Consider the following 27152-nt stretch of genomic DNA (forward strand, 5'->3'; position numbering starts at 1 on the left):
ATCTTCGTGTTATCCTTCCTTAACATCCATCCCCAAGTCTGGTGAACTTTCTGGGGGCTTTTTGTTCTCGCCGGGCTAGGCCTCGGGAGAGACCCAGAGAACCCTTTCTGGAGTTGGGGGAATCCGCCTGGTCCTCTTTCCACTTGTTAATTCCAAGCCCCCTTCCTCCGCCTTGCCCCCCACCGCTCTGCGAGACTTGACACCAATTGCTGCTGAATAGCAGAGGAAGGCGGGAGGAGGAGGAGGCGGCGGAGGGAGGTGGGTATCATGTGATCCGCTTTCCTGCTCCTTTAAAGCAGCCACATGCAGCCGAGCGCCGGCCACAATCACAGCTCCCGGCAGAGCGGGATTCGGATCCGGACTTGCCCGGGCAATCAGTGCCGAGGCGGCCGCCGCTCTCCCTCCCCATCCCTGACAGCCTTAACTTTTGCCGCAGTAGCTTGTGCAAAGGGAGCAAGCTGCAAAAAATGGCAGGGGCAATTATCGAGAACATGAGCACTAAGAAGCTGTGCATTGTTGGCGTGATCTTGCTGATTTTCCAAATCATCGCCTTTCTGGTGGGAGGTCTGATCGGTAAGTGCGTCGCAGGGGCAAACTTTATCCTTCTTTTCCTTCGCCTTTCTCTCTCTCTCTGTCTTTCTCTTTCTGGCTTCTCTCTTCCCTGTTTTCGAGACTTTGCTTCTGTGATCTAATTAGCCGGGCTATTGTAGTTAAGAAAACACCGCGCCACGGGCCTCTTTGTGCCCCCTGCACTCGAGTGGCTGCAAAGGAAGGAGAAAGCAGGGAGGGAAGGAAGGAGGGAGGGAGGGGCGCGCGCACAGGCTCGGGGCAGAAAAAAGTTTGTTCGGGGTGTGTGTGTGTGTGTGTGTGTTTGGGTGTGTGTGTTTCGGCCTCGCTTCCAGGATCTGCACCAAGGAAGCGAGTGGAAAGGCGAAACCTCTTAAGCATGGCGACTTGGTTTCTTCAAGAAAGCCGGCGGGGGGGGGGGGGGATTGTATGAAACGCGAAGTTGATATTCCCTATTACTTCAGCCTCGTCCCGACGATCTCCCTCCCTTCCCCTTCCTCTCCGACTGGGCTGCAGGGAGAGAGCTAATCTCTTTCAATTGCAATGAGAAGAGGAGCTGCTCGAGCCCACGAAAGGAATGTTTGCGCATTGTGCCTCCTTGACGGGGATCTGCCTTTCTCTTGTGTTTCTTTCTTTCTCGAGCCAGGCTTACATTTGCTTAGGCAGTCTCTAAGTTTGGATTTAAGGCTGAAAGGGGGGGGTAAGGACGCTCCCTCGGGAGAAGAAGGAAGTGACACCCCCCTCACACACAGACAAACACGGAGGGTGAAGGGTTATTATTATTATTTGCACACACTCCCTTCGAGTCTTTGCTCCTGTCTCGATGGAGGCAACTTAATCACTTACCTGAGATCTTGCTTGGGGGGGGGGGCGCACCTTTCTTTAAACGTATTGGGTGGACAAAAGGGGTTTTTTTTTGTTTCCCCCCTCCTCGCGCCCTCCTTCCGGGCGAAGTAAAAGTTGTGCTGCATGGATGCACAGTTCAACTGTCTCCCTCGTAACCCTCCCATTCCTGGGATAGAGGAAGATTGGCTTCAGCCAGGGATTCCCCCAAAAAGCTTCCCTCTGTTGTCTTTGACTGTCTGAAACTTATGGGGTTGCTGCTCTCCCAAGCCGAAATTCCTACGTTTACAGATAACTAAATGGTAGGAACTGAGGAAATGCTTAATTCAACAAGCTGTGTTAAAAACAGCTTGGGGGCATGAAACGGCAAACAAAAGTGGGAAGCATGTTCCATTCTATTTGAGGGCTTTTTCTTTTCAGATCCCCGATCTGGGTGCTACTCCTTGTTTCTAGCTCAGACAGGTACTCACTATTTTTCATTATCTGTGCCCCAAAACTTGCACCTTTATTCTGACATCTGTCGCACGGTACAGGGAAATGATATGGTGAATAGTCTAGTAACCCAGTGCCCTTGCTTTGCTTCGCAAATAAATAATTCTGTTTAGGGCTTGCTTTGTTTTTTTGTTTTAAATTAAGAAGCACAATCCAAGTTGCTAGTTAACCTGCACACACTGTATCTGTCTTAAGATGCAGAAGAAAAAATCCCCTTTCCGGGCAAATCTGCTTATGTCTTAAGAAAAATGAATATGGAGTGACCTTTATGGGAAATGTTAGTGGAGCAAATGCTTAGAGGGAGAGAGAATACTTAAAATCTTGCTCTCCTTCCAGTGTGCTCAGCACTCTGAAAACTCTTGCTCCAGGCAGTTTCTTAAGCAGTGACGTAACCTTTAATTTGTTCTGGCTCTGGAGCAGGCATACCCCAAATCCTTTGTTTTAATTCTCAATTTTAAGGTTCATCTCATAGCACGAAGGCTTTCCCCAACGTGAGTCTGCAAGACACCACTAATGGGTTGTTACAGGCAAATCTGAGGCATGTTGCAACAAACTTCACAGAGGTTTTTATTTCGAGGACCATGCCAGTTGGTTATCCCACCTCATCTTAACCACATCATGTGCTGGGGTTATATTTTTATTTTTGAAAGTTGATTTAGTGTGTCCTAATGCACAGTGCTTGCTTAAAATGCCTTCCACCTTCAAATTCTGAAAGCCTGGAAAATATTTTAAGGCACCATGATAGAACATTTAGATGAGGGTAAGAGACCTGTGGTCCTCCAGAAGTTGCTGGACTCCAGATGTTGAATGCCCATATGTCCCAACAACCATGGTCAGTAGCCAGGGGTGATGGGAGTTATAGCCAAGTAACATCTGGAGGGCCACAGATTGCTTTAGATCATGGCCAAACTTGGCCCTCCAGCTGTTTTGGGACTACAATTCCCATCATCCCTGACCACTGGTCCTGTTAGCTAGGGATGATGGGAGTTGTAGTCCCAAAACAGCTGGAGGGCCAAGATTGGCCATGCCTGCTTTAGATCAAATTGTAGAATAGCGGCTACATGATTCTGCTGTTGTATGCCATTACGTAACTCAGGTTTTCTAGTTCGGTATGTTTGAGCCATGAATACATCCTTCAGAAGCATAGCTTCTAATTCAAATAACAAGACTGTGGAATACTTTTGAATACTAAATTTCCAGAAAAAATTCTGTGCGCTGTTACGTTGGAGGTTTGGGGTTGTTGTTGTTGTTTTACTACTGAGTGACGCTTGTGTTCAGGGAGGTTTCAAACCACAAGTTACTGGTTTGGACATCATTTGCAAACTTGGAAGTTTTGTTTTACAGAGGGTATATAAGGAGGGATGGGAGTTTGCTCATTCCGAATCCAACAAAATATGGTTAGTTCAATGAGGAGTGTGATTTCTGATCCCAGTCTATGTGAGGATACTTAAGATTGTGGCTTAATGAATTCATAGTGGTAACCTTGCACTTCACTCCCTTAATAGTAATTTCCATTCATCATTTTTTCAGTCAACTGGTCGTGGTTTATAGTGTGTTGGCAATCTCCCATAGAAGATCCATGTTCGTGACAAAATCCTAGATAGCTCAGCTGGTTACAGTATGGTGTTGAGAATGCCAAGGTTGCAGGTTCGATTCCCCATATGGAACAGCTGCATATTCCTGTATTTTGGGGTTGGACTGCATGATCCTCAGGATCCCTCTTCATTCTACAATTCTATGATTCTCATGGCCAAGGGTGAACTCTTGGCTGAGGTGGGACTGGCTTGTTCTTTGATCCTTAAAAGAAAGTCCCTAGAAGTTAACAAGGTGGTGTTTACCTTGGTCAACACTTAACAAGTTCTGTGCTTCATGGATGACCCCATATCAGATTGCCTATCTTTATTCAAGATTAGTTTTGCTTATTTTATTCCGTCATGCAGTTTTAAACACTGGGATCCCTTGCCACATCTGTGGCTAGGGCTGCTCTGCTGAATAGGTACATGCTGTACTCAGGGCATGAATGCTGCACGGGGGCCCTTCTGTTTGGAAATATTCAGCCTGCAGTCTTAGCATAGATTCTTGAGATAGGAAATAGACAAGAAAGGTCATGTCTACTCCCTTCTTCAGTGAATATCTGTTAATTGCAGCTGAATGGGAAAATGTACTGGAAAATGAAACTACTTGGCACAAATCTGTTCGTTTTTAAGAGTGGTGAAGAATAGAGATTAAGGACTTGAGGGGGAATACTTTAGATCCTACCAAAACTGCCTTGCCTTGCCTTTATCTCTTGTAATGGCATAACTTACAGTAAACGGCTTTATAGCTATAATAGTGTCTTTGCTTAGTTTTATGTGATACAATACTCCGCTGTAGTTCTTTCCAGATACTAAGAAGGATTGTCAGAGCTGTTACTAGACGCCAAAGTAACATGCTACTGCTGGTTTCTTTCTCAATAACCCCCCTCACCTTCTGAAGCTATTAGTGAATCTGATTTGGGGTTTGGTATATAGAAGATCCTGATTAAAAGCCCATCACAAAGTCGCTCTTTTGTAGCTTAACCTCTTATCATGGGAGTGGTTGAGAAGATAAAACAAGACTAAAAGTGCTATGATAGTGTCAGAAACCCTAATCTCATTTTAAAAAATGAAGATTTTCCCCTGCTTTAAGGATCTTGGCGTGTTTGGGAAGGGAAATGGTTTCTCCTCCAGCGAAGAAGGCTTCTGTTTTGCCTGAAGCTAAAATTCAAACTCTTTCTGTAAGCTAGGAATGCTTCCCTTGAGATGAAAAGGCTGTCTGCACATACCAAGGATACTTTAGTATTCCTTCAGGCATGTATGTGGTAGATGCAGAGTTATGTCTAGGGGGGACAGGCTAGTCTAAATAAACTGTTTTATGAGGTACCAGTAGTTACCTGCGGATTAGGCACTGTAGAATTGAAATGTTTCAGCTTGAAAGACACTGTTTTTCCTCTCAGAGCTGTGCTCTCGCCTCTGCTGTCAATAATGTTGGGTCATCACTGCTGTTTAGACTTGTGTTGTGAGAGATTTAATAGTCTGGCTGAAGGAGCAGGAAATGTGTTTTTATCCAGAGTAAAAATCGACAAAAGGAGGGCTTGGACGAGGCCCAGGTATGCGATGCTGCAATTAGCAAATGTTTCCCGTGTGTGTGTGTGTGTGTGTGTGTGTTGAATTGGCTTGGAGGGTCACAGTGAAAATATACATGCTACAGAATTCAAACTGCTGTAGGCATTGGCTGCTTCAAGAAGTATATAGTAGTAAACTTGCTATCTAATCCGACTTAATGCTCTCCTCATGGAGATTTGTTCGGCACCTTCATTGTACACCTTTAGGTGCCAGGCAAAAACTGTTCCTTTTCAACCAGACCTTTGGCTGATTGACATCTAATGCCCTTTTAAATGTGTTGTGGGAGGAGAGATTATTGGTTTGTTGTTGTTTTTATTCTTGTTATTTTGTGAACGACCCTGAGTTCTACAGATGAAGGGCAGTATAAAAATGTAATTCTTAGCAGCAACAACAACAACAATTTATGACATCATTCATGGTCGACAGTGCTTCTTTGGAAAATTTTCAAAATCAACTTGGTCATAATGATTTCTCTGGAGAAACAACCTTGCCTTGTGCTTCTGGTTGGGAGCAGCATGTTCCAGGAGAAAAGGGTGTAGAAAATTGCTGCCTTTTGATACTTTTATAGGAAAGGCACAAACCTGGGGAAATAACTGAACTATGGCAGTACTGGTTGAGAATTGGGAGAGAGAGGCAGCAGAAAAAATCCTGTTGCTGACTCCAGTAAAAAGTAAGTAGGCCACTCTCCCTTAAGTTCAGTGTACCTTATACCGATTAAGTCGCACTCACGAAAAACGCAACATACATAAGCACAATCCTAAACCTCTTTACTGGGAAGCAAGGTCTTCTGATTTCAGTGGGACAGTCTCACATGTAAGGATGTGTAGAAGTGTAGCCAAACTGTGCAAAAACTACCAAAAGGTAAGCAGTGGAATAGCGTGGGTTGTCAGCACCCGGAGCAAGGCAAGAAATTTGCGCCCCCTAACCTGTGGATTTGCGCCCCCTAACCCTAACCCCCAGATGTTGCGCCTGGTGCGGCCGGCCCCCCCTGCACCCCCCACGCTACGCCACTGAAGGGAAGCGCTTCTGCTAAAAGTTTGACTGGGTTGTAAAGTGCTATGAGCTGAGCGAGTTGCAAGTCAGTGGGGTTTTTTTTTTAATTCTTTCCACAGAAACAGATTTGCGATGCAGGCTAGCGATGTGAGAGTTGAGGATGATAAATTAGCTTGTTTATTCCTGCCCTCCTGTTGGTTAGTGTAATGAAGCAGAAGCCCATTGTATGCGCTCATTTGGTAGCGATAGCTCTGCGCAGAAGGGGGTAATTGAAGAGAAAAGCAGAGAGCTCTTGGAGCATGGGAGTAGTTAACATCACACGAGGTCACTAGGCTTCAAGTTTTAATCAGTGTGGACACCCTGCGATTCAGATTTTTCTGAACGATCCATTGGGGTGTGAAACAAAGATCGGTAAATAATCTGAAACGCAGAAAGGAGCTGTAAAAAAATAAAAGAAGGGCAAAATTCCAGCTGCAGATACATTTTAAATGTTGATCTGGGAGCCTGTGGTGTATTTAGATTAAACAGTACTTACGCAGGCCATAGCGGTTTGTGTTTCACTATTAGAGCAAACACTCCCCCCCCCCATGGTTGAAAGTTTCCAGAAAGGTGTCTTGAGGTAAAACCAAGAAATTGGCTGGAGACATGTGGTGGGACTCTAGCAAAGGTTTAAGGGGCCGAGTCAGAAGAATCTTCCTGAGCTTCCATCTTGGGAGGCTATGGACTTCTGGTCGCAAGAACTGACCCCTCCCCTTGCTATCACAACCCACATTTAAAGACAAAACTAGGGTGGAGTAGGGTCTGAATCACATATAGCTCATTGTAAACTGTCTGCATAATGCTGTTGGGAGTAGGTGTGGAATGCCAAACACTTCACTCCCAGTCAGACCTCATAAAAACATAGATTTGGAAAGCAGTTGAGAAGCCGCTGTTCTTAGCACAGCTTTCTCAAGGAAAGCTTCCTTCAAGAGCTGTGGACTGCGAACCAGGAATCACTGCAGCAAAGATTGGTTGAGGGGGCTAAAGTGTTAGAGCTAGTGCAGTGGAACAACTGCCTGCAGTACCCTAAATGCATTTTTGCATGCCAGGGCATGTGTGTGTTTAATTTGGAGCCCTTCTAAATTCCATTTCAGGAAATCACATGATAAATGCCATTATTAGGGGGAAGAAGAATTTTGTTGCACATGTCTACAAACATTCAGACTGTGTCTCTGGCAAGCTGCTAGCAAACACTTTTTATGACTTTGTGGGTACCATCTTCACCAGAGTGTTACTGACCAAAAATGGTCAGTAACAAAGAAGTACTTTAAGGACCAAAGCCCTGGGTTCCTTCTCCAGAAAGTGTACAACGTGGGCAGCCTATTGTGTAGAATAGCCAAACCCTGCAATAAAACCACATTTGTTCTGACCCATCAAATAGACTCACAACTTGACACCGGGCACATCTGATAGTACAGTACCCATCTAACGAAGACTAACAAGGGTGAATTGATTTCCAGGAATAGCCTCCTATAAGACAGACCCAGAAGATAAGGTGGCAGGATACTACTTGTTGCCAGCTACTGCTCTCAACTAAAACTACCCCAATGTATCATAGATCTAAAACCAGATTTGTAGAATTATACTTTCCTCTCTCAGGCCTTGGGTTGTAGGCTTATACTTGCTTAATAAACAGCTCCGTAACCTAAACCAGTGGTTTTCAACTGGTGTGCCATGGCACCCTGGGGTGCCTTGAATGATGGTCAGGGGTGTCACAGACAACGCTGGCCTCTGCCCCTTTTCCCTCCCTCCTCTGATGCCCTCTCGTGTCTCTGCCTCCCGAAAGCTTGTGCGCAGCCCTGGCTACAAGCTCTGCAGGCGAATGGTGCCTCTGGGGCTGGCCAGGGAGTGCTGGTTGCCAGAAGCTGAGGTGGCCTCGGAGTAAGCAAGCAAGCAGGCGAGGAAGCCCAGCCAGTCAGTCTGCCAGCCCTTGCTGTTGGGAATGGACAGACAAGTCCCAGGCCCCTGTGGGGGCTGTGTGAGGAGGTACCTTTTTGGGGTGGGGTGGGGGCAGCTCAGAGACCTGGGATGGCAGCAACGGGGCTGCCCAGAGGACTCCCAAGGAGAAGAAGAAGAGTTTGGATTTGATATCCCACTTTATCACTACCCGAAGGAGTCTCAAAGCGGCTAACATTCTCCTTTCCCTTCCTCCCTCACAACAAACACTCTGTGAGGTGAGTGGGGCTGAGAGACTTCAGAGAAGTGTCACTAGTCCAAGGTCACCCAGCAGCTGCATGAATCTGAGGGAACACTCCACAAAGGAGGATGTTCAAAAAAGGGTGAGAGGCTGCCAGCTCTGCAGGAAAGGGGTGACACGACTGGGCTCCTGAGCCCCACAGGGGTGCCGCAGAAAGAATGTAGTTGGTCAAGGGAGCTGTGGACTCAAAAAGGTTGAAAACCTTTGACCTAAATCATCTTTCCAGCTGCACATCAGCACAATAATGAGACTGTGCAAAATCCAGGTGGCAAATTTGTCCCCACATTTTCTCTGTCAGTACCATTATAGGAGCTAATAATGTCAGCGTTTTATTCCCCCTTGCTCATCTTCCATGTATGCCATCATCTGCATACAATGCCCTTCTGCATTCTGCGTAGGTCCATCAGGCCAATCCCTAAGCAATTGTGTCGGTGGACGCAAATCCCATATGAGAAATGGCAGTATTCTTAAACCAGTGATATAAGTTCAACTCCTCTCTCAGGTCTCAGTAGGGACAGTGGGTTCCCTTTCCTCTACAGATGTTAATTAGCATGGTAAGTTGATGGGTGATAAAGCAATCACTGCAGTTACTTTGCATGCATTCTGCTTCTGATTGAGTTGACACTATCTGTACTTTCCCTCTGACCCCAGGCTTCCAACTTTATCTTCCCCATCACCATATCTGAAGAGTATTGTAGTCTGGAAAAGCTTGTGCCATAGTAACATTTCTTAGTCTTGAAGATGCCACACAATAGTGTTGCTAACTAGCACTGCTTTCCCTCTAGAAATTCTAACACTTTCTTCTGGAAACACAAACTATTCAATTCAGATTGATAATTCCAGCAAGGAAAGGCAGACCCCAGGTCAGAGGACCTTCTTGAGGAAGAGGGGTAGCTATGCTTCTCATTCCTTCCCAAGTGGAGGGTGTGGGGAGCACATGCGATGAATACTTGTTTGCTAACTGCTGAACAGAATGGATGGGAATATAATTGAACTGGAGAGGCTGTATTGTTTAGTGCTCTCTGACATTGTAGCTTCTCACTTGTAAGTTTTTGTTCTTAAGTATTTATTTACAAAAGTACCCAAGTTAATAATTTTGTAAACAAATAAAATACTTCAGTAAATGTTATGTTTTGTTCAACCGATAGTGCCAAACATATAAAATGCCAGAAACTAGGTTGAACTAAACAGAGCATCTCTGAGTTGGATTCTCAAGTTGACTGTCACCCAGATTTTATCTGTCATCGTGCTGTGTTTTAAAGGACATCTGGTCCAAACTTCAACAGACTCTTTTTTTCGCCCCGAGGTCTTTTGTTCCACCCACTTTGCTTTTATTTTTATTTTTTGTATTGCCCAACAAATCCCCCAACATCTAAAGGGGAACATTACAGCCACCATTCTGCATGAATGGCTTGAATTCAAGCAATACTCTTTGAGAAAAGCCAGACATTCCAGACACAGCTCTTCAGATAAAATACTCTGTGAGGTCTTTGTATTTGAAGTAGACAGTTCTCAATTAAACAAATGCTGTTCTGCAAAAAAAAACCTCCTTCTGCCTCCCCTCCTTCTTACCCATGAACTCAGCAGGACTTTAGATACCCTGCCATAACTTTAACACTGTTTTAAACTTGTGGCCCATAGCAGTGGTTTTCAACTGGGGGCCGTGGCACCCTGGGGTGCCTTGAATGATTGGGGTGCCTGGGCAACACTGGCCTCTGTCCCTCTTTCCTTCCCTCCCTCCTCTGATGCCCTCTTGCGTCTCTGCCTCCCAAAGACTTGCACTGCTGTTTGTTGCAGCAGTCCTGGCTACTCCCCAGGCAAATGGTGCCTCTGGGGCTGGCCAGGGGGGCTTCCCAGGCTACTGTGGGGCTGTGTGAGGAGGCACCTGTCTTTGGGGTAGGGGGGCAGCTAAGCTGCGGCTGCTGCCCAGAGGACTCCCAAGAAGAGGGGAGAGGGGAGGAGGCTGAGGGAACACTCCGCAAGGAAGGGTGTTTGAAAAAGGGTGAGAAGCTGCCAGCTCTGCAGGAAAGGGGTGGCATAACTGGGCTCCTGAGCCTCTCAGGGGTGCTGCAGAAAGAATGTAGCTGGGTCAAGGGAGCTGTGGACTTAAAAAGGTGCCTTTCCAAATAAAGTTAAACAGCTGTGAAGAAGAGGTAACTCGCATATTTTCTTGACTTGTTGGAGGTGGTACAGTAGACAAGCATCATCACCATTTGTATGACAGAGCTGGCTTCAGCGCCGTACAATAGGAAAGAAGTGTTGAGCCAAAAGGTGGTGGTGGTGGATGTCTTTGGAATGGCAGCAGAGTCGGTGAACGGGATTGCAAAGCATGATGCGGAACAAAGCTCGGGAGAAGAGAGTGCTGTGCTTCGGTTTTGTGCCAAGCAGGACACAGATATTTCTTTAAGCAATATTTTTTGCATTGTGGTTGTATGCTAGGTATTTGCTGCAGTTGGACATATAGCAAGGAAAGCAGGAACGTAAGGAAACCCATTACAAATAATCAGACCAGTGCTTTAAAGCAGTGTTCCCCAACCTTGGGCCTCCAGCTGTTTTTGGACTACAATTCCCATCATCCTTGACCACTGGTCTTGCTAGCGAGGGATGATGGGAGTTGTAGTCCAAAAACATCTGGAGGCCCAAGGTTGGGGAACACTTCTTTAAAGGACTGATTTCATTGCAGGGGACGGACGAATGGGCTGAGGGAAGAGGCGGGTGAGGACTGGAATCTGGTTTTGTTTCACTTTTCTAGTCCTTTGTTCTTTAAAATGCAATTACTGGGCATTCTCTCCCCCACCCCCCAGCCTGAGAGGATGCTTTTTGGGGAAAGTGCGGGGGGGGGGATGTGCTTTTAATCCCCCATCCCTGCATATTAAAAATTAAGCCTGGAGATTCATACACACAGTAATAGGAACCTTACCAGAATACTCTTGTGCTATGGTTTAATTTGCTTGTGACATTTAGCATAATCTGCAATGCCATGTGTGTGGCTTTAGGAATGGTCGGCTAACAGCCTGCAGACTTCCTTTGCTTCTGAAGTAGTTGAATGACCTATGGGCTTGTGGCTTAAATACTGGGAGACTTTGCTTATCCTTTCCCTGCCTGCCATTGATCTTTATGAAGAAAATAAAATGTAGGTGTTTTTTTTTTAAGAAAGGCAGCAACCTTGTACAGGTGTCCACAAATCTGTGGTTGCCAGCATGCTCAGTGGCGGATTCCCTCCCCGGAGTCTTCTCCCAGTTTCAGATGACTCTGGGGAGGTCTCACACATTGCGCTGCCCTCTGGGCTTTTGGCCTCGTCCCTCTACTGTCTGCTGAGCAGCTCTGCATGACACAGGATCCTGGCCTCTTCCCCGAGTCCCCTGCATGCCAGAGGCTTGGTAGGCAGTAAGGATCGTTGGGAGCCATTAATAAGGGCTGACTACAGAGCCGAGCCAAAATCAATGGACCCTTGACCATGGAAACGTGTCTGTATTACAGCATATCTTATCCAGTGAAGCACCAGCTGCTCAGTGGTTTGCACATCCTGCTTTGGAAAGAATTTTATGTGATCCAGCATCAAAAGGGAATAGCCCTCTCTCTGGTGGGCCAGAAACACAAGAATATGCTCTGGTCTGGTTCATTGGAGCAAGTCATTGCTTGATGCGCAGGATTAGGAAGCTCATATGACCAGCTAATTGACCAGAGTTACTGATACAAGTGTGTGCTCCATGGGGCAAAACAAAAGGCAGGATGTGTGGAGCCATTCACTGCCGCCGACTTTTTGAGAGCTATGCAGCTATCTTCTGTACACAACTATAGCAGAATCCCTCTAATCCCATCCTGAAAGGTCTATTACTGGCATAGATTCAGCAGTATTTTGAGTTTCTTTTCATGGCCATTCTTTCACCATGGCCTATTGGGAGCATGGCATGGCCTAGAGACTGCAATCTACTCCCACTATAAATAAACCGACAATGATCTACCCATTGGATTGACCAGAGTTGTTGAACTTTCTTTGGGGAGCACGCTGGTTGAAAACAACTGGTTTAGGATATGGAGCTGTTTGTTAAGCAAGAGTTGTTGAGCTTTTTTGGAGGAGACTGACCAAAAGCATTGATGCTGGCTACTCCATGCATGGATTCCAAAATACAACATTTTTAACATATACAGTCATAACACAGTTTCAACTTTTCTCTTATTTTTGTTGATTTCCCGCTCCTTTTCCCATGTTGTTTCTCCCCTTCTGCTGCACCCTGTTTTATTTATATTATTCTATTCCATTCTTCACCGAATCAGACTAGATTACGAAATACAGGCAACTCCCATTTTGCATGCGTTCCGAGAACGTGTGCCCTTTCACGTGCATATTGCCGTAACCCAGATGTGGCTGGAAAAGGGGGTGGGATTATGCATGCTCCACCAATGTGCATGGGGGTCAGGAATGTAACCCCTACACAAAACAGTCATTGCCTATATAAAACTACAATAAAATGCCAATATTCTTTTCTTGGTCAAGGTGACTGAAAGAGTACTGTGGCAGCACAAGTACAGACATTGTTGGAAGATGCAGGTTTTGTTGACTAACTTGATTCTGGCTTCAGAACTGGTTTTGGGACGGAATTGGCCTTGGTTGATCTGATGGATGGTCTTTATTGGGGCAGGAGGAGTTGTGACCCTGCTACTTTTTCTCTTAGTAGCTTTTGATACCATCAACCACCATATCCTCCTAGACCAGCTCTGTCAGATGGAATTTGCTGGCATTGTCCTTCAGTGGTTCTGTTCCTACCTTCAGGATCATTTGCGGTGTGGCCTCAGGGTCCCATATTGTCCCAAATTCTTTTTAAAACCCACTTAAAGCTGTTACATGTGACTGAATGGATCTTTTGCATGTGTGTCAGACACTCTTTAACACCATTGGGAGTGGCATTAGGCGATTTGGAGCAAGGTGTCACCAGTTCACTGATGGCACTCACTTCTCTATAACATCTGAACCTGGTGAGACCATGCAGTTCACGGACTGATTTGTGGTGTAGATGAAGGGCTGGACGAGGACTAGTAAACTGAAGCGGAATCCTGACAAGACAACAGAAGCTTTGTGAGTGAGCAATTGCTAAGTTTGGTAAATTGACCAGTTGACTATTCTTGATGGGGTTGCATTCTCCCAGAAGAAGTACTGTTAGTGCCATCACCCAGTAGCTAGGAGTGCTGCTTTCCAGCTGCAGCCTATACCACATAGCTGGGACACAAGCTACAGCCATGGAAGGGCACGTGCTTTGCATGCAGAAGGTCCCAGGCTAGACTTTGGAATCTCAAGGTAGGGCTAGGAAAGATTCTCTTGATAGGTGTTATCAGTGTAGACAGTACAGATGAACCAATGGTCTGATTTGCTATAAGGCAGTTTCCTGCATTCCCATGTTCCATCTCGGTCTAGGTCAGGGTTTCCCAAGCTTGGGCCTCCAGCTGTTTTTGGACTACAACTCCTGTCAATCCTGGCTAGTAGGATAAGTGGTCAGGGGTGATGGGAATTGTAGTCCAAAAACAGCTGGAGACCCAAGTTTGGAAAGACCCTTCTCTAGACCATTGTTCTCCTTGGAACTGACACCATCAAAATGAAACAACCAAAATGGCAGTGTTGAAGTGACACAGTATTGCGCTCTCTCTCGCTCTCTCTCTCTCTGTGTGTGTGTGTGTGTGTGTGTGTGTGTGTGTGTGTGTGTTTGTTTTGCTTTGCTTTGCTATCTTGATTTAAGGCAGGGGTGGGAAGCTTCTTTGAGCCCAAGAGCCACACTCATCTGAGAAGGGGCCAGAGGCAAAAATGGGCAGAGAAATGGGTGTAAATCTTGCCTTTGTACAGCAGGCTGGTTTCAACATGCCCCCCCCCCCTCTGGATTTTCCATTCAGGCAAGAGACATCACAGTTCAAAAAAGCATTCTAGCCAGGCAAAAACACTTGAGGGGCAAAGCAGAGCCAGTAAGAAGTGAGGGCTGGGGAAAGTTGTGAGGGCCAGATAGGGGCCTGGAGGGCCACATGCACCATAATTTAAGGAGAGGGAAAACAAGAATGGGGTTCAACATTGTCTTCATTCCTCTGGCACATAATTGCATCCTCACCTTCCATTCCTCTAGATCTTCTGCAGGTGTTCACATGAGTTTGAGTAACTAAATTTTCAGCTTCAGATGCTGCTGGCCACTATTTAGTAATACAGTTTATAAACTGTTCCTTTGTGTTTCTTTCCCCCCCTTCTCCTCAGCTCCAGGTCCCACTGCAGCAGTGCCCTATGTGGCAATAAAGTGCATAGATGTCCGGAAAAACCACCACAGGAGCAAATGGCTTATGCCCTGGGGACCTGACCAGTGTGAAAAAATCAGAGACTTTGATGAAGCGATGAGCAGGCAAATCGAAGCCAACGATATTGTGTTCTCAATTCACATGCCGCTCCCCCACAGGGAGATGAGCCCCTGGTTCCAGTTTATGGTCTACATTTTGCACATGGACATTGCTTTCAAGATTGACAACCAAATTAGTAAGTACCTGGAAGAATTGTTGTTTACATAGTTAATGTAGTAACTTGAAAAAGAATATTTATGTAAGTCGGACTGAGTGGGTACGTTGTGTGTGTTTTAAAAGAAAGTGGTAAAGGAGAACGAAGGCCCGTCCTCTGCTCCTTGTATTAAGGCAAGACAGAAGGTTATCTAGGACAACTTCACTCACCCATTTCCACATGGGCTCCCTTCTGACTCGTGGATTGCAGTGAACCAGGGCTTATTTTAATGGGCAGCCAGACTCAAAATGGGTTAGTTCCAGTGAGGGGGAAAGACGGTTCTGAAGAGATAAGGTTGCCATACATCCAGAATTTCCCAGACATACCTGGAATATTGTAGTCAGAAGCAATGTCTGTGTGGAAATTGGTGAAATGTCCAGGAAAATCTGGATGTATGGCAACCCATGGCAGCAGTGTCATTTTTGCCTATTTTCCTTTAAAATAGCTCAGAAAACAACATTTGTTTGTGACCCCCCCCCGGAAAAGATTTAAGCAGTTCAGAAATTCAAGTGATGCAAAAGTTGTATTATGTTTGGTGATGTAAAAAGTGATTGAGAACAAGGTGAAAGTAAATGAGTTTCTCCTTCCCTTGCCAAGAACACTTTTCACAGACTCTGCAGCTGCTCTTGGTAGTTCATGACATGTCTTGCTTGAAGCTTGATGATAGCACACTTCTGTGGTAGTGGTGTTAAGGGTATGAGAAAATCCTCAGAACTGGAAAATCTGTGTTGTCTTCTAAATGTCATGGAATGTGACTCCAAGCAAGAAAGTATTGTATTCACACACACGAGGCACGCAGATTAGAATCATGCACCACTGGGCGGTTCTCAATTTCCCTTTTAAAAAGTCCTGCAGTGGACAAGGAGAGAGCTCATCTCCTCTCCAGAATATGCTCATGCCAATGGGAAGGTTTATGGGTAGCAGTATGAAGAGATCAAAGTCCTCCTCATCTTTTGCTTTGAAGCAGTAAGAGGGATGGGAGCCTGTGGCCCTCCAGTTGTTGCTACAACTGTCATAATTCTTGATCATTAGCCATGCTACCTGGGGCTGATGGGAGCTGGAGTTGAGTGACATCCAGAGAGGCATTGATTCTCCACTACAACAGTGACTGCTGCAAGGGCAAAATCAAGCAGAAGATGCTCCCTTCAGATGTTGTGCCACTTATCATTGTATGATGGGATTGTTTAAAAACAAAATTTAATCTAGCAACGTGATTGGGTTCAGGCTGCTTCCTATGAAATTAGGAATGTGCCATGGCACACATGTTTAATATGATTGCATTATAATACGCTGTTGTGAAAATTACTGTGAAGTCTGTGCTTGTGGAAGCTGTTGTGATAGATGTGTTAATTGTGTGGTTTTGAACTGTTGTCCTGGCATATGTGACAACATCATATAGTAGATTGTCATGCCGCTTTTGTGACTTGCAGCAATCAAGTTTACATTTTCCTTAATATATAAGTGGCAGTGTCGCAGATCTTAAGGCTGGCCTATTTTAGTTCTAAACATTGTGCATAACATGTGGAAAGTTGCTGGAATCGCACATTCCAGTCGAGTTATAATTCCACGAGCAGCGTTTCCACTCAGTTTGTAAAGACTTCATTCAGTTTGACAAGCACAGTGATCCTGAGAGATTTCCTTTCTGCATTGGCAAGAAATGTGTGGAAGCAAAGGAGATAGAGTCTTAGGATGATTGATGTCTTTCCTCCCTTTTTTTAAATCGCTGGATTGGAGTTGGCTGCTAATGTTGGGGGGCGGGGGGAGGAAGAGCTTATTCACACTGATCTGACCTCACCAACCCCAAATAGCTTTTTCTTTTCTGTCTTGGTGACCAAGAAAAAAATAATACAAGTGTAGTTTTCTCCTGTAATCAAGGAGAAGTGTGAAGGTGAAAGTCATTGTGAGATCATTCTTGGCTTGGTTTTCCTGCTCTAATTTGAGTGACTGTAGCTCTGCCCTGGCTTTGCCATTTCTAGACGGAGGAGGAGTATACAGACTGGCCTGATTCCAGGTCAGAATTCACTCTAGCAGATTTCCTGATTTCTATAGAATTCATTCTTCCAAATGCTCCCCTTTTCCCAACCCCTACTAAACTACTGTATTGACATTGGGTGATACTTGGTCATAAAACCATCCCCAGCTGTTTCAACTTGAGCCACTGCAACCTGCAACCATTTGCCTCTGTTGTTCCTCATCAGTGGGCAGGTGAGACTTTATTTTGTATCCTGCTCTTCCTCCAAGAGGCAGCACACATGAGGCTATCAGGTTGTTGTCTCAGAACCCCCATGATATAGAATGAGGCTGTGAGAGGTTGACCTGCCTAAAGCCTTGCCCAGTGAGCTGCTTTGGGCATCAATTTGTCAAAGTGTCCCTTTGAGTATAATACAAGTGAATGTATTGACAGCAGTTGGTTCCTTGCCTTTCTTTCAAACACGGGTCCATGTCAGAGCAGAGACCTTTCTTAGATCATTGGAACTGGTGTAGCATGGCATTTTTAAAAGCTTTGGAGCCCTCTTCATACATTTGCACCACTCCAAGAATGTATGGAGGGGAGAAGGGGATCTTTTCCGATGCTGGTTCCTCCCCAACGTCATTGTCCGCCTTCATTTGCCTGACCTCCACATGTTGTGCAGGAGAAGGGGGTCTGTGCACACACAGCTGTGCACATGTTGGCTCTTCTTTCAGAGCTTTCCAACGCAGAAAGGTTGAGAGAGTAAAGCTACTGGAGACATGGAGGACTGTAAGCTCAGTGCGTAGACAGAAGAGGTCTCAGCAGTGATCTGATCTGGAATTGTTCCTGTTCTTTCTGTGCGCACGCACATACCCACCTCTGTCGTTCACATCTCAACTCTGTAATGAGCTTTGCTGATTGGCCTTGGGTTTGCCAGTGTGTTTCGGCCTCAGCTCTGCCATCTATAACTGGGGGGGCGAGACTGACTGGCTTTGTGGGCTGCGATTAGAAAATGAGTGCTATGTAAAATATTGGCTCCTTACAGTTCCCGGATGTGTTCAGTGCGGGGCAGCTGTGTTGGTTAAGCCGTTTTAACTTAGCTGTGCAGACATGCGCTCCATTGCACAGACGACGACAACAACAACAACAACAACAACAATTGTATTATTTATACCCTGCCCATCTGGCTGCATTTCCCTAGCCACTAATGCTTTGCCTATATGGTCTGAAGTGCTGGCGCCTTCAAATTCTACCTTTGAACACTTTTGCTGCTCTGCACCGAAAATTGTGCTCATGAATTTCATAACTAATTCAGTGGCCCCTTGTTTTTACATGCCACAAGAAGGGCTACAACACCCACAGGATGCCTTCTTTGAACTCACTGGGATACCTGTAATGGTCTGCAAACATTTTTTGCTCTCTGGTGTCTCCATGTTGCCTCAATAGTAATTTACTGACTTGGCTTTTGACTTCTTTTGAACATCCATCCTTTTCTCCCTCTCAGGAGAGGCAGGGCAATCCCAATATGCAGCCCAGAAAGCTAGACCCAAGATGTCTGCTGCAATTCTTTGCTTCCAATTGTTTCCTGGTGGGCAGAGTTATTTTGGTGTTTGACATTCGGATTCAGAGAGGGTGTGTACAGGCATATATAGAATGCTTGGATTGGGGGGACACCGGAGGAATAAAAATGGCTGCAATGACTCATTGTGTGACTCAGTCCAGTCACTTCTTTCAACCAGTATCCCTCGGCTGCTTGAACCACCAAATGAAGATGATTGGTGCCTTAAAAGCCACCGTTTTACCACCGTTTAATTACTGTTTCTTTGTTTACTGTGCACAGAAACCCGGGAACCAGGCACTGGCATTGTTGAGTCCTTACAAATTCATCATTTAACGAGCAAAAGATTTTCTGGCAGTGGAATAAAACCCCAGTCTTGGCAGGATGCCTTGAATAGATCTTTGTAGTGGTTTCATTTTAACTTCAAGATAATGCAGATTGATTATGATGCTGTAACTGAAACATCTCGGAGGCTGACATTGGTGCCCTTGAAGGATGCTGTGCTTTTCTTTCTGAGGGATATGTTTGTTTTGCATGCTTATGGAAATTAGGTCCTTCCCCTGACTAAATATTTATGCTGTTTATTGCAACAATTGCTGTGAACAAATTAATGGCTAGTATTTAAATGTGGGGATAAGCTGCTCTTGTGGAAGTGACAGATTGTGACAAGACAATCTATTGTTTGGGGGCTGTTGATTGATTGAGGTGTATGGGAGTCAGCAGCTTCAGGTCTTGGTTCTCGTTCAAAAGTGAGAAAACCTTCCCCCCCCCCAACCACACTCCCTCAGGAGAAATAGCTTGGCACTCACATGGACAGGCAGTAGGCAGGGCCACTCCCATTTCCCTAAGAATATTGATCAAGAGAGGGGAGGATTGATGGTGAACTTAGTGCAGAGCTGGGGAATATATGACCCTCCCAATGTGGTTAAACTGAACTCCTATTGTTCCTGGCCATTGAATCATAAAATCATAGGATTGCAAAGGACCACAGGTATAATGATTGTCTAGTGCAAACCTGTGCAGTACAGGAAACTTTTGCCCAGTGGGGGATTCGAACCCACAACACTGAGATTAAGAGTCTCATGCTCTACTAACAGGGCTGGTTGCTGATGGGACATGGAATCCAACAGCATCTGTAGGGTCACACATTCCCACACCTGCCTTAACTTGAGATCATCACCTTACCCCAAGTCTTTCTCACATAAAGCCCAAACCCACCACACAGAGAGACAGTGTGGTGTAGTGGTTGAGAGCGGTAGACTCGTAACCAGGTTCGCGTCTCCGCTCCTCCACATGCAGCTGCTGGGTGACCTTGGGCCAGTCACACTTCTCTGAAGTCTCTCAGCCCCACTCACCTCACAGAGTGTTTGTTGTGGGGGAGGAAGGGAAAGGAGAATGTTAGCCGCTTTGAGACTCCTTCAGGTAGTGATAAAGTGGGATATCAAATCCAAACTCTTCTTCTTCTTCATACAGACATGCACACCAGTAGCAGACTTTAGGGCTTTCAGATTTCAGCGGCGCCCTGTGCAGTGCCAAAATTAATTGCCTCTTGCCTTCCATTCTAAGTCATTGTTGCGACACCCTCTCGACTCGGTGCCTAGTACGGGTGAACAGGTTGCGGTCCCCTAAATCCGCCATGCCTCTCTTTTGTATTTTCCTTTGGCCACATTTACCTCTGAATCTTCTCTTCCTCACTCTCTCCTGTACCTTGATCATAGAATTGTAGATTAGGAAGAGGGACCCCAAGGGCCATTTAGTCCAACCCCCTGCTCTTGAAAGGGCATGAGTTGCTTATATTGATTATCCGTGTTCTGGAATTAAACGGCAAGTATCCCAGCGGCGGTTGTATATACTACATTGGGGATGGGGAACCCATAGCCCTGCAGATGATGCTAGACTGCAGCTCTGAAATCCCTTCCCATTGACCGTTTTGCTGAGGTTGATGGGAGTTGCAGGCCAATAACTTCTGAAGGGCCACAAGTTGCCCAAGTCTGCACAGAATATGCATTTCATATTTGGCACCTCAACTGCTAAAGCAGCATCAATATCCAATTGGTTAATCCTAAATGACTATAATTGATTGCTACTTTAATAGCAACCTCCAAATTTCCATTGATTTTGAAGTGTTGTCTTGCCTGCCAGAAAGTGTACAAAAATGGGCAACAATCAATTCCTATGTCGTTATAATAACTCATATTCCTTCCCAGGCAGAACCTGAAAACAGATAACCTTTTTGTTTTAGAGTAGACTAATGCTCTTTGCCAAACAGGTGGAAGAAATTGCTTGGTATCCTCTTGGAAGTGGCTACCAGCTCTCTCAAATGCTTCTAACTAGTGAAATATGTCAAACGATTTGTGCAACTTGATAGTGATTTTAAAAGAGAGAGAGATCGATCAAAAATCTCCAAACTGATCTCCGGTCCTGTTCTGTTGCAGCAGCAAAGCCTCCTTTCTCACAAGGCGTATGAAACAAGTGCTCTGTGTGAATAACATTGACCATCTTCCAGTAATAACACAGCTGTTGAAAGGGCTTAGTCACCCAGGCAATGGAGGCATTTCTGAAAGGGGAATGTTTGTATGCAGTAACCTGACATTTGACTAGATGGGACCTTGAATCGGAAGGGGTGGAACACAGGCGAGAGAAAGAGAGGCTCTCTCGTTCTCTAGCCAGAAGAGATCACTGTTTGGGGCCTGGCACAAAAGGCTCATTCTGAAACAAGGAAGGCCACTCCAGTGTTTTGTAAGCAATCTTATTCCTCTCAAGGAGTCAGAACTCCAGCTCTCTCCACCTCCCCATTAGCACTTCATCCCTCTGCCCCTCGCTGTTTCCCTGGTTATTTCCAAACAGCTTCTGCTGTAATTCTCCCATGGATTTTGGCACAACCCAGATACCACCTTGCCACTTTCATTAGCCAGGAATTAGCCTGAGGAACTGGCAGTGTTCCTGTGCAACTAGCAAGTGTCACATGTCTGGGGCACATAAATCCTTCCTTCAGCTTTTCCATCGGGACGGGAGGTGTCCCAAACACTGATGAGCCTTCACAAGTGTGACCAAAAGAAAAATTGGCTTTTAAGCAGCAGTGGTATTTTCCTTTTTGTTGTGGCCTTGTACCCTGCACCTGGGGATGGAGATTGGGTAGGTTGATGTATCGAAGGAAACTTAAGGAGTAGGGTTGCATTGATTCAGAATTGATCTTTAGGTGGATATGTGTCCTTGTATATATATATGTGTGTGTGCATTTGAAACTTTGCAAATAAACAGCAGAGGGCAGAAGGGTGGACCTGAATAATCCTTAATCCTAAGTGTGAGGGGCATTAGCCGCCTTCTCTGCTGATTGATGGTGGGGGTTTTTCCATGGGTGAGCAACATCAGAACCATTGAAAAAGGCCTTCTGCTTCATTTTTCTCCTTGCCTTGTACCTTCTATGAAATAACACCTGCCACTCTTTGGGTGCTGTTGCTTTTAGACCAGCAGTTTGGTTAGATCAACTACAAGGTAAACTAGTTCCCTACTGTTAATGTCCTGCTAATGTGCTCCTATTATGGGCTGTTCCCCAAGTTTGACAATGAGAGGGGATGCACACGTTTTGGGAGGGAGAACACACAGTCCCAAACAGACTTTCTACTATGCTGCCTGGGAATAGTTATCCCCATCTTGGCTGCATTTACCCTGCTCTTCAGGCCAAGAAGACCTCCCAGAGTGGCTTGCAAAAAATAATAATCCTTGATTAGCAAGACTGGTGCTGTTTACAGTCTTATAATCTACAAAGGACACAACACAAAAGGAAAAAGTGAGGCAGTGAGAAAAGAACAAGGAAACGGGCAAACTTGAGCACTGGTTATTAACGTTACAAAGTTCTTGCTGTACCCAGCTTGAATGAGGTCAACCCATCTCTCTCGCCTGACAAAATGGTTGAGGGGGTGCTTCTACAATGCAGTAGCCACAACAAACTAAGAAGAGGTCACTAAAAGTTTGACCAAGGAAAAGGAAGGACCCTTAGCAAGACAAACAGATAAAGCTTTGTTGTATTGTGTTGTACAACTGACTATTCTATCAGTGGCTTTCCCAATATCTCATGCATTTGTTTCTCTCATTACCTGCTCTTGAACTTTTAACTGGAGTTGTCAGGAATCAAACTAGGGACTTTCTGCTTGCAAAACATTTGCTCTGTTATTGGGCTGTGCCACCCCCACCCTATGGTGCACGGCATTGCACCATACATCTAGCACTCAATAAATTGGGCTGTATCTGATATCCCACCACTTTCTTGTTCAGTGAGAACTGGAGAGTATTCTTGGTTCTCCGCCATCCTATTGAATGTGCCACCATCTTCAGCAAGCAAAACACATACAAGCATTTGCTTATGTCCATTTACAGAATATCATCATGGATTATATATCCTTGCAAACAAGGGTGCTTTCATCTTCGCTTCTGTAATTGGGCCACCCCAAAGCTACTAGTGGAAGGTGGAAATGGCCTCATGTTCCTCCATCTCCCCCTGTGCAGGACTTAAGTTTGTATATACAGTAGGTATCCTAAACCATTTACTAGCTTTAGTTATCGTCCATGTACTTAAATGATGGTGCTGCCAGTCTGATACATGGTAACATGAACAATGTCTCAAAGGTCAGATGTCAACACCGCATGATCCATGATCTGGTGGGGCACTTTTTTCCTTGAAAAATACTTTATTTGATATATTATGTCACGTGGATTCTCTTCACATGCAGCAAAATGACTGGGGAGTCTAAAGTTTTTGGCTGCTATTGCTGGCCAAGCTAAAGAAATTGTAGATGCCAAGCCACTTCTGTGCTGCCTGCTTCCTTTTGTCAGGGAAAGGAGCTGAGGAGAGTTGGACATGGGTGCCTGAAGGAGTATGGTGCACCTCCAGGGAACTGCAGTCATATCCTACCTGCTTTTCCTGTTTCAGAGCAGTAAAGACACAGAGGGAGGGTAGCGTTTTTCGCTCTGCATGGCCAAAGCTGCCCAGAGGCCTTGCCTGTGTGGCTGCCAAACAGCTCTTGGCCTTTCTCCTGATTGTGGAGGTGGTGAGGTGGCAGGTATCCCCATTCAAAACTTTCCACCTGTGCAGTTTGAAGTTGGTAGGAAGACTGATCACGCTTTGCGGTGAGCAGAATGATTTGGGGTCCAGAAATGGCCTGGCTCTCTCCTATTTCCAAATGATGTGATTAGGATGTACTAGCTGCAAGTCCCGTCATTGTTTGGCACCTCTATTTTTAGATCTATGTGGTGTGAACAAAAGATTTTTGAATGTGTAAAGCTAGAAAGGGAATGGGAAGTGTTTGAAACTACATCTTTACCTGCAAAGGGAGGAAAGCTTTGTGGAATGTTAAGTTGAATTCAGAGGCAAGACTTTGTATACGTATATATTTTTTAAAAAGGGCGAGTGTCAGAAAATGTATCAAGGATGTTTATGAGTGTCTCGTATAAAAAGGCAATGCTGGTCTTTACTCTTGTTTCACAGGCAAGTGTAGTGCAGTTAGATGTTCCAGCATTTAAAGCTGTCTGACCACACATGAGTGGTTCTGAGGTAAAAGTTTTGTAATACACGTACTGTTACAGTTTTACTTTTGAGTTGCTGAACTGAGAAGGTTTAGCAGACAACAAGATCCACTGTACCCACCAGCAAGCTGCTGTTGCTTTTTAAACACTCCCTACAGCCACCCTTTCTCCCTCCTCTTGAGGTCTGAGACTGAAGAATGCGACAAAGGACAGCTTCACGTTGGTAGGAGATGAGGAGCTTCCATTTGAGGACTTTTTAGCACCATGGAGTTAAGGAAGAGCTTTCCCAGGAGAGGGGGAAGCAGGAGCGTGCTAGGCCGCTTTAAGTCTTAGTGCAGGGGTCAGCAGCCTTTTTCAGCTGTGGGCCAGTCCTCTGCCCCTCAGACTTTGTAGGGGGCCGGACTATATATTTTGGGGGGGGGAATGAACAAATTCCTATGCCCCCCAAAAAGCCCTGAGATGCATTTTAAATAAAAGGACACATTCTACTTGTGTAAAAACATGCTGATTCCCGGATGGGCCTTAGATTACCTACCCCTGTCTTAGTGCTTCCCATTTTAGAAACGGTGTCCTGCTCTAAACCAGTGGCGTTAATTTATTTATTCGTTTGATTTCTTCTCCGTCCTTCACCAGGAGGTCTCAACAATACAGGATTAAAATCGGTTAAAAGAATTTTCCACCAGAAGAATAGAGTGGGTCCTAACGCACGCATGCACGCACGCACATATGTATGTATCAGATGTCAAAGGCCAAGTTATAGAGCTATACAGTCAAAATGCAGTCAGATGTGCCTCTACGGGAAGTGAATTCTGCAACTTAGGGGTTGCCCTCTCGCAGGGTGCTGCCTCATGAACTTCCGTTACGACCTCCTCTGCTTGTCTTCACACCAGAGAGGATTGGTACGGTCTTTGAGATATTGGGGACCATTTAAGGTTTTAAGGACCTTGAACTGGCCTCAGAAATGAACTGGCAACCAATGGCGCTGTTCTAAAATGGGGGCTATGTGAGTAATTTGGCTGCTGCGTTTTAAACCTCCAAGGGCTGTCCCAGGTGGGGCGTGTTGCAGTAATCTAGTTACTGAGCAAAGACTAGGGTGGACAAATAATCTCTGCCCACAAGGAGGAGGTCTTGTTTTGTGTTGAGGATCTTTTTGCCCAAACAACAGCAAAACTTTCAGTACTCCAGTACTGTCCTCTATTAAGATTTACAAAAAAATAATAATAAATATATGCTATATGTGTGGCCTGCATTTAGAGTTGTCCCTTATATCTTGCCATGCTAAGAGATCGGAGTAAACTTAATGTATTCAGCTATTACTCATGTAGTGATCTTCGACATTAAGATTCTCATTTTAAATCTGGAATGTGCAGGTTGTAGATAATCTAGAAGGTTTTGGTTGGTTTGGTTTTGTTTTGTTTTTGTTTTTGTTTTTGTTTTTATGGAGGGAGCGAAACAAAAAGCCCTGAAAAAAATGTCATTGCTCCCATGCAGTAGAGAACCACCTCCAAGCACTGTATAAATAGATGGTCTGAACCACAAAGCACTTCCACACCCGTTCCCAGCACGCTAGATGAGCGTCCCTCCACGTAATCCCAATAAATTATAACTTTGAAACCGGTAACAGATGTCTAGGCCGGCAGAGCTTCAAAGACATTTCTTTCTCAACTGCAGGCTGGAAAGATGCATTTGTGAAGCATGAGGAACAATTGTCTTCTGCTTGGCACTGGCTCTTGGGACTAGAAGTCTTAATCGGCTGCAGCTTCTTGCATGTCGAGTGTCTCTTGGCGATATGTAACAAGGTTGAGCTTGCAGATGGATTATATTTATGCCAAATCCAAGTGGTATTTGTGGTCTTGTATAAGAGTGACAGCGAAGGTTGTAGTCGGCTGGCTGTAATTTAAACCAGGCGCAGGTGTTTGTAAACATGTGCCATCTAGGATTCCTGTAGAAATCTGAAGAATGGGGGTAGCTAGGATTGAATCTGCATTAAAGAGCTCAGAAGGAATTCCCAAGGATGTATGTACCCTCCTGCTTTGGGGGTAACGGAGAGGAAGGAATTTTGTCCCTGCTGGCAGCTAAGAATTACGGGGTGCCAAAGTCGCTTGATTGGGTTTCTAATTCTGTCAGAATCAGTAGAACATTTTGACCACACCCACACCATACATTTAAAACAAACTCATTCCACTTCTAAGAGTCATGGCTGGAACTATAGAGGTGGACAGTGTTCTCAAAGCTACCAACATGAGTTTGACCAAACTGTGGGAGGCCGTGGAAGACACTGGTCCATGGGGCCACGAAGAGTTGGCACGACTAAACAATAGCAACAACAAATGGAATGTTTCTAAGAGCCTGAGGATTTATTACCGGTACTTGATTTGCATGACTTGGGAAGCCAAACTATGGCTTTACAGGGCCCAGAAAAGCTTGGAGACCACTTTGCAGCTCAACAGCAAACCCAGGTTCGAACAGCACGCCAAGTGAAACCTTGGCTTTGCTGAGTGTGGCAGTGACCACAGGACCAGGGAAGGAGCACAGAGGCTGCAGCCTCCCCTGGAAGTCCCACATGGTCCCAGGAAGCTTACATTGTTGTAAGAATCTAGGCCAATGTGAAAAAGGGTTCCATTCTAAATCGTGTACACAGCAAGGATTAGACTTTATCCCAGAGCATCATGGATCTAACAGCCTGGATTTTTTTTCTTTCAAATGAGAAACAAGTAATCTTTATGTATTATCTAATCGCCCCAATGAGCGATTTTGTATGTCGCTTTGGGTTGCCTTGGGCAAGATAAAGTGACTTAGCAGATTTTAATAATAATTTTATCCTGCTTTTCATCTCTACCTGCTTCTTCCTGTAACAAGTTTTGATTGCTTTGTTCTTACAGAAGAAAATGCAGAAATTATGCTTGATGTGTCCTTAGCGTACCGTGACGACATGAGCGAGGAGTGGGTAGAAATGGCACACGAAGTTGAGACCCGAAAGCTAAAATGTAAATTTGGAGCTCCAAAAGTAGGTTCCTTCTGGTTCTTGTTGGATATCGCTAGGATTTTTGGGTTGTTGTTTTTTTTAAAAAAGTATTATTCCCAAAATACTTTATGTAACTTTTGCTTTCAAAAACATGCAACACTTAGATTCCTTTCCCCCATTTTTACACAAGTTCTATATAACACTTGGTTGTAATAAAACCTCAAATTGATTTACAAAGAAAGAATAAAACAATAAAAATATCTGTAAAAACAAAGAGCTATTTAAAGTGTTCAAAAAACAATTTAAAGTCAGCGATAAACTGTTCCAAGAGCCTGCCTGCACAGTATCTGTTAGAGAA

General features: G+C 45.1%; 1 protein-coding gene across 1 annotated transcript in view; it reads left to right on the plus strand.

Annotated features, from left to right (window-relative positions):
• The first annotated feature begins 293 nt into the window (after positions 1–293).
• Positions 294–27152, plus strand: part of WLS (Wnt ligand secretion mediator) — a 38198-nt gene continuing 11339 nt past the window's right edge. The window contains exons 1-3 of the mRNA XM_082227287.1: positions 294–573; positions 14507–14779; positions 26712–26836. Coding sequence (XP_082083413.1) covers positions 468–573; positions 14507–14779; positions 26712–26836 — 504 coding nt within the window. The 5' untranslated portion in view covers positions 294–467. The remainder of the gene's footprint in view (positions 574–14506; positions 14780–26711; positions 26837–27152) is intronic.

This window comes from Podarcis vaucheri, assembly GCF_965113315.1.
Source record: "Podarcis vaucheri genome assembly, chromosome: 6".
Taxonomy (NCBI): domain Eukaryota; kingdom Metazoa; phylum Chordata; class Lepidosauria; order Squamata; family Lacertidae; genus Podarcis; species Podarcis vaucheri.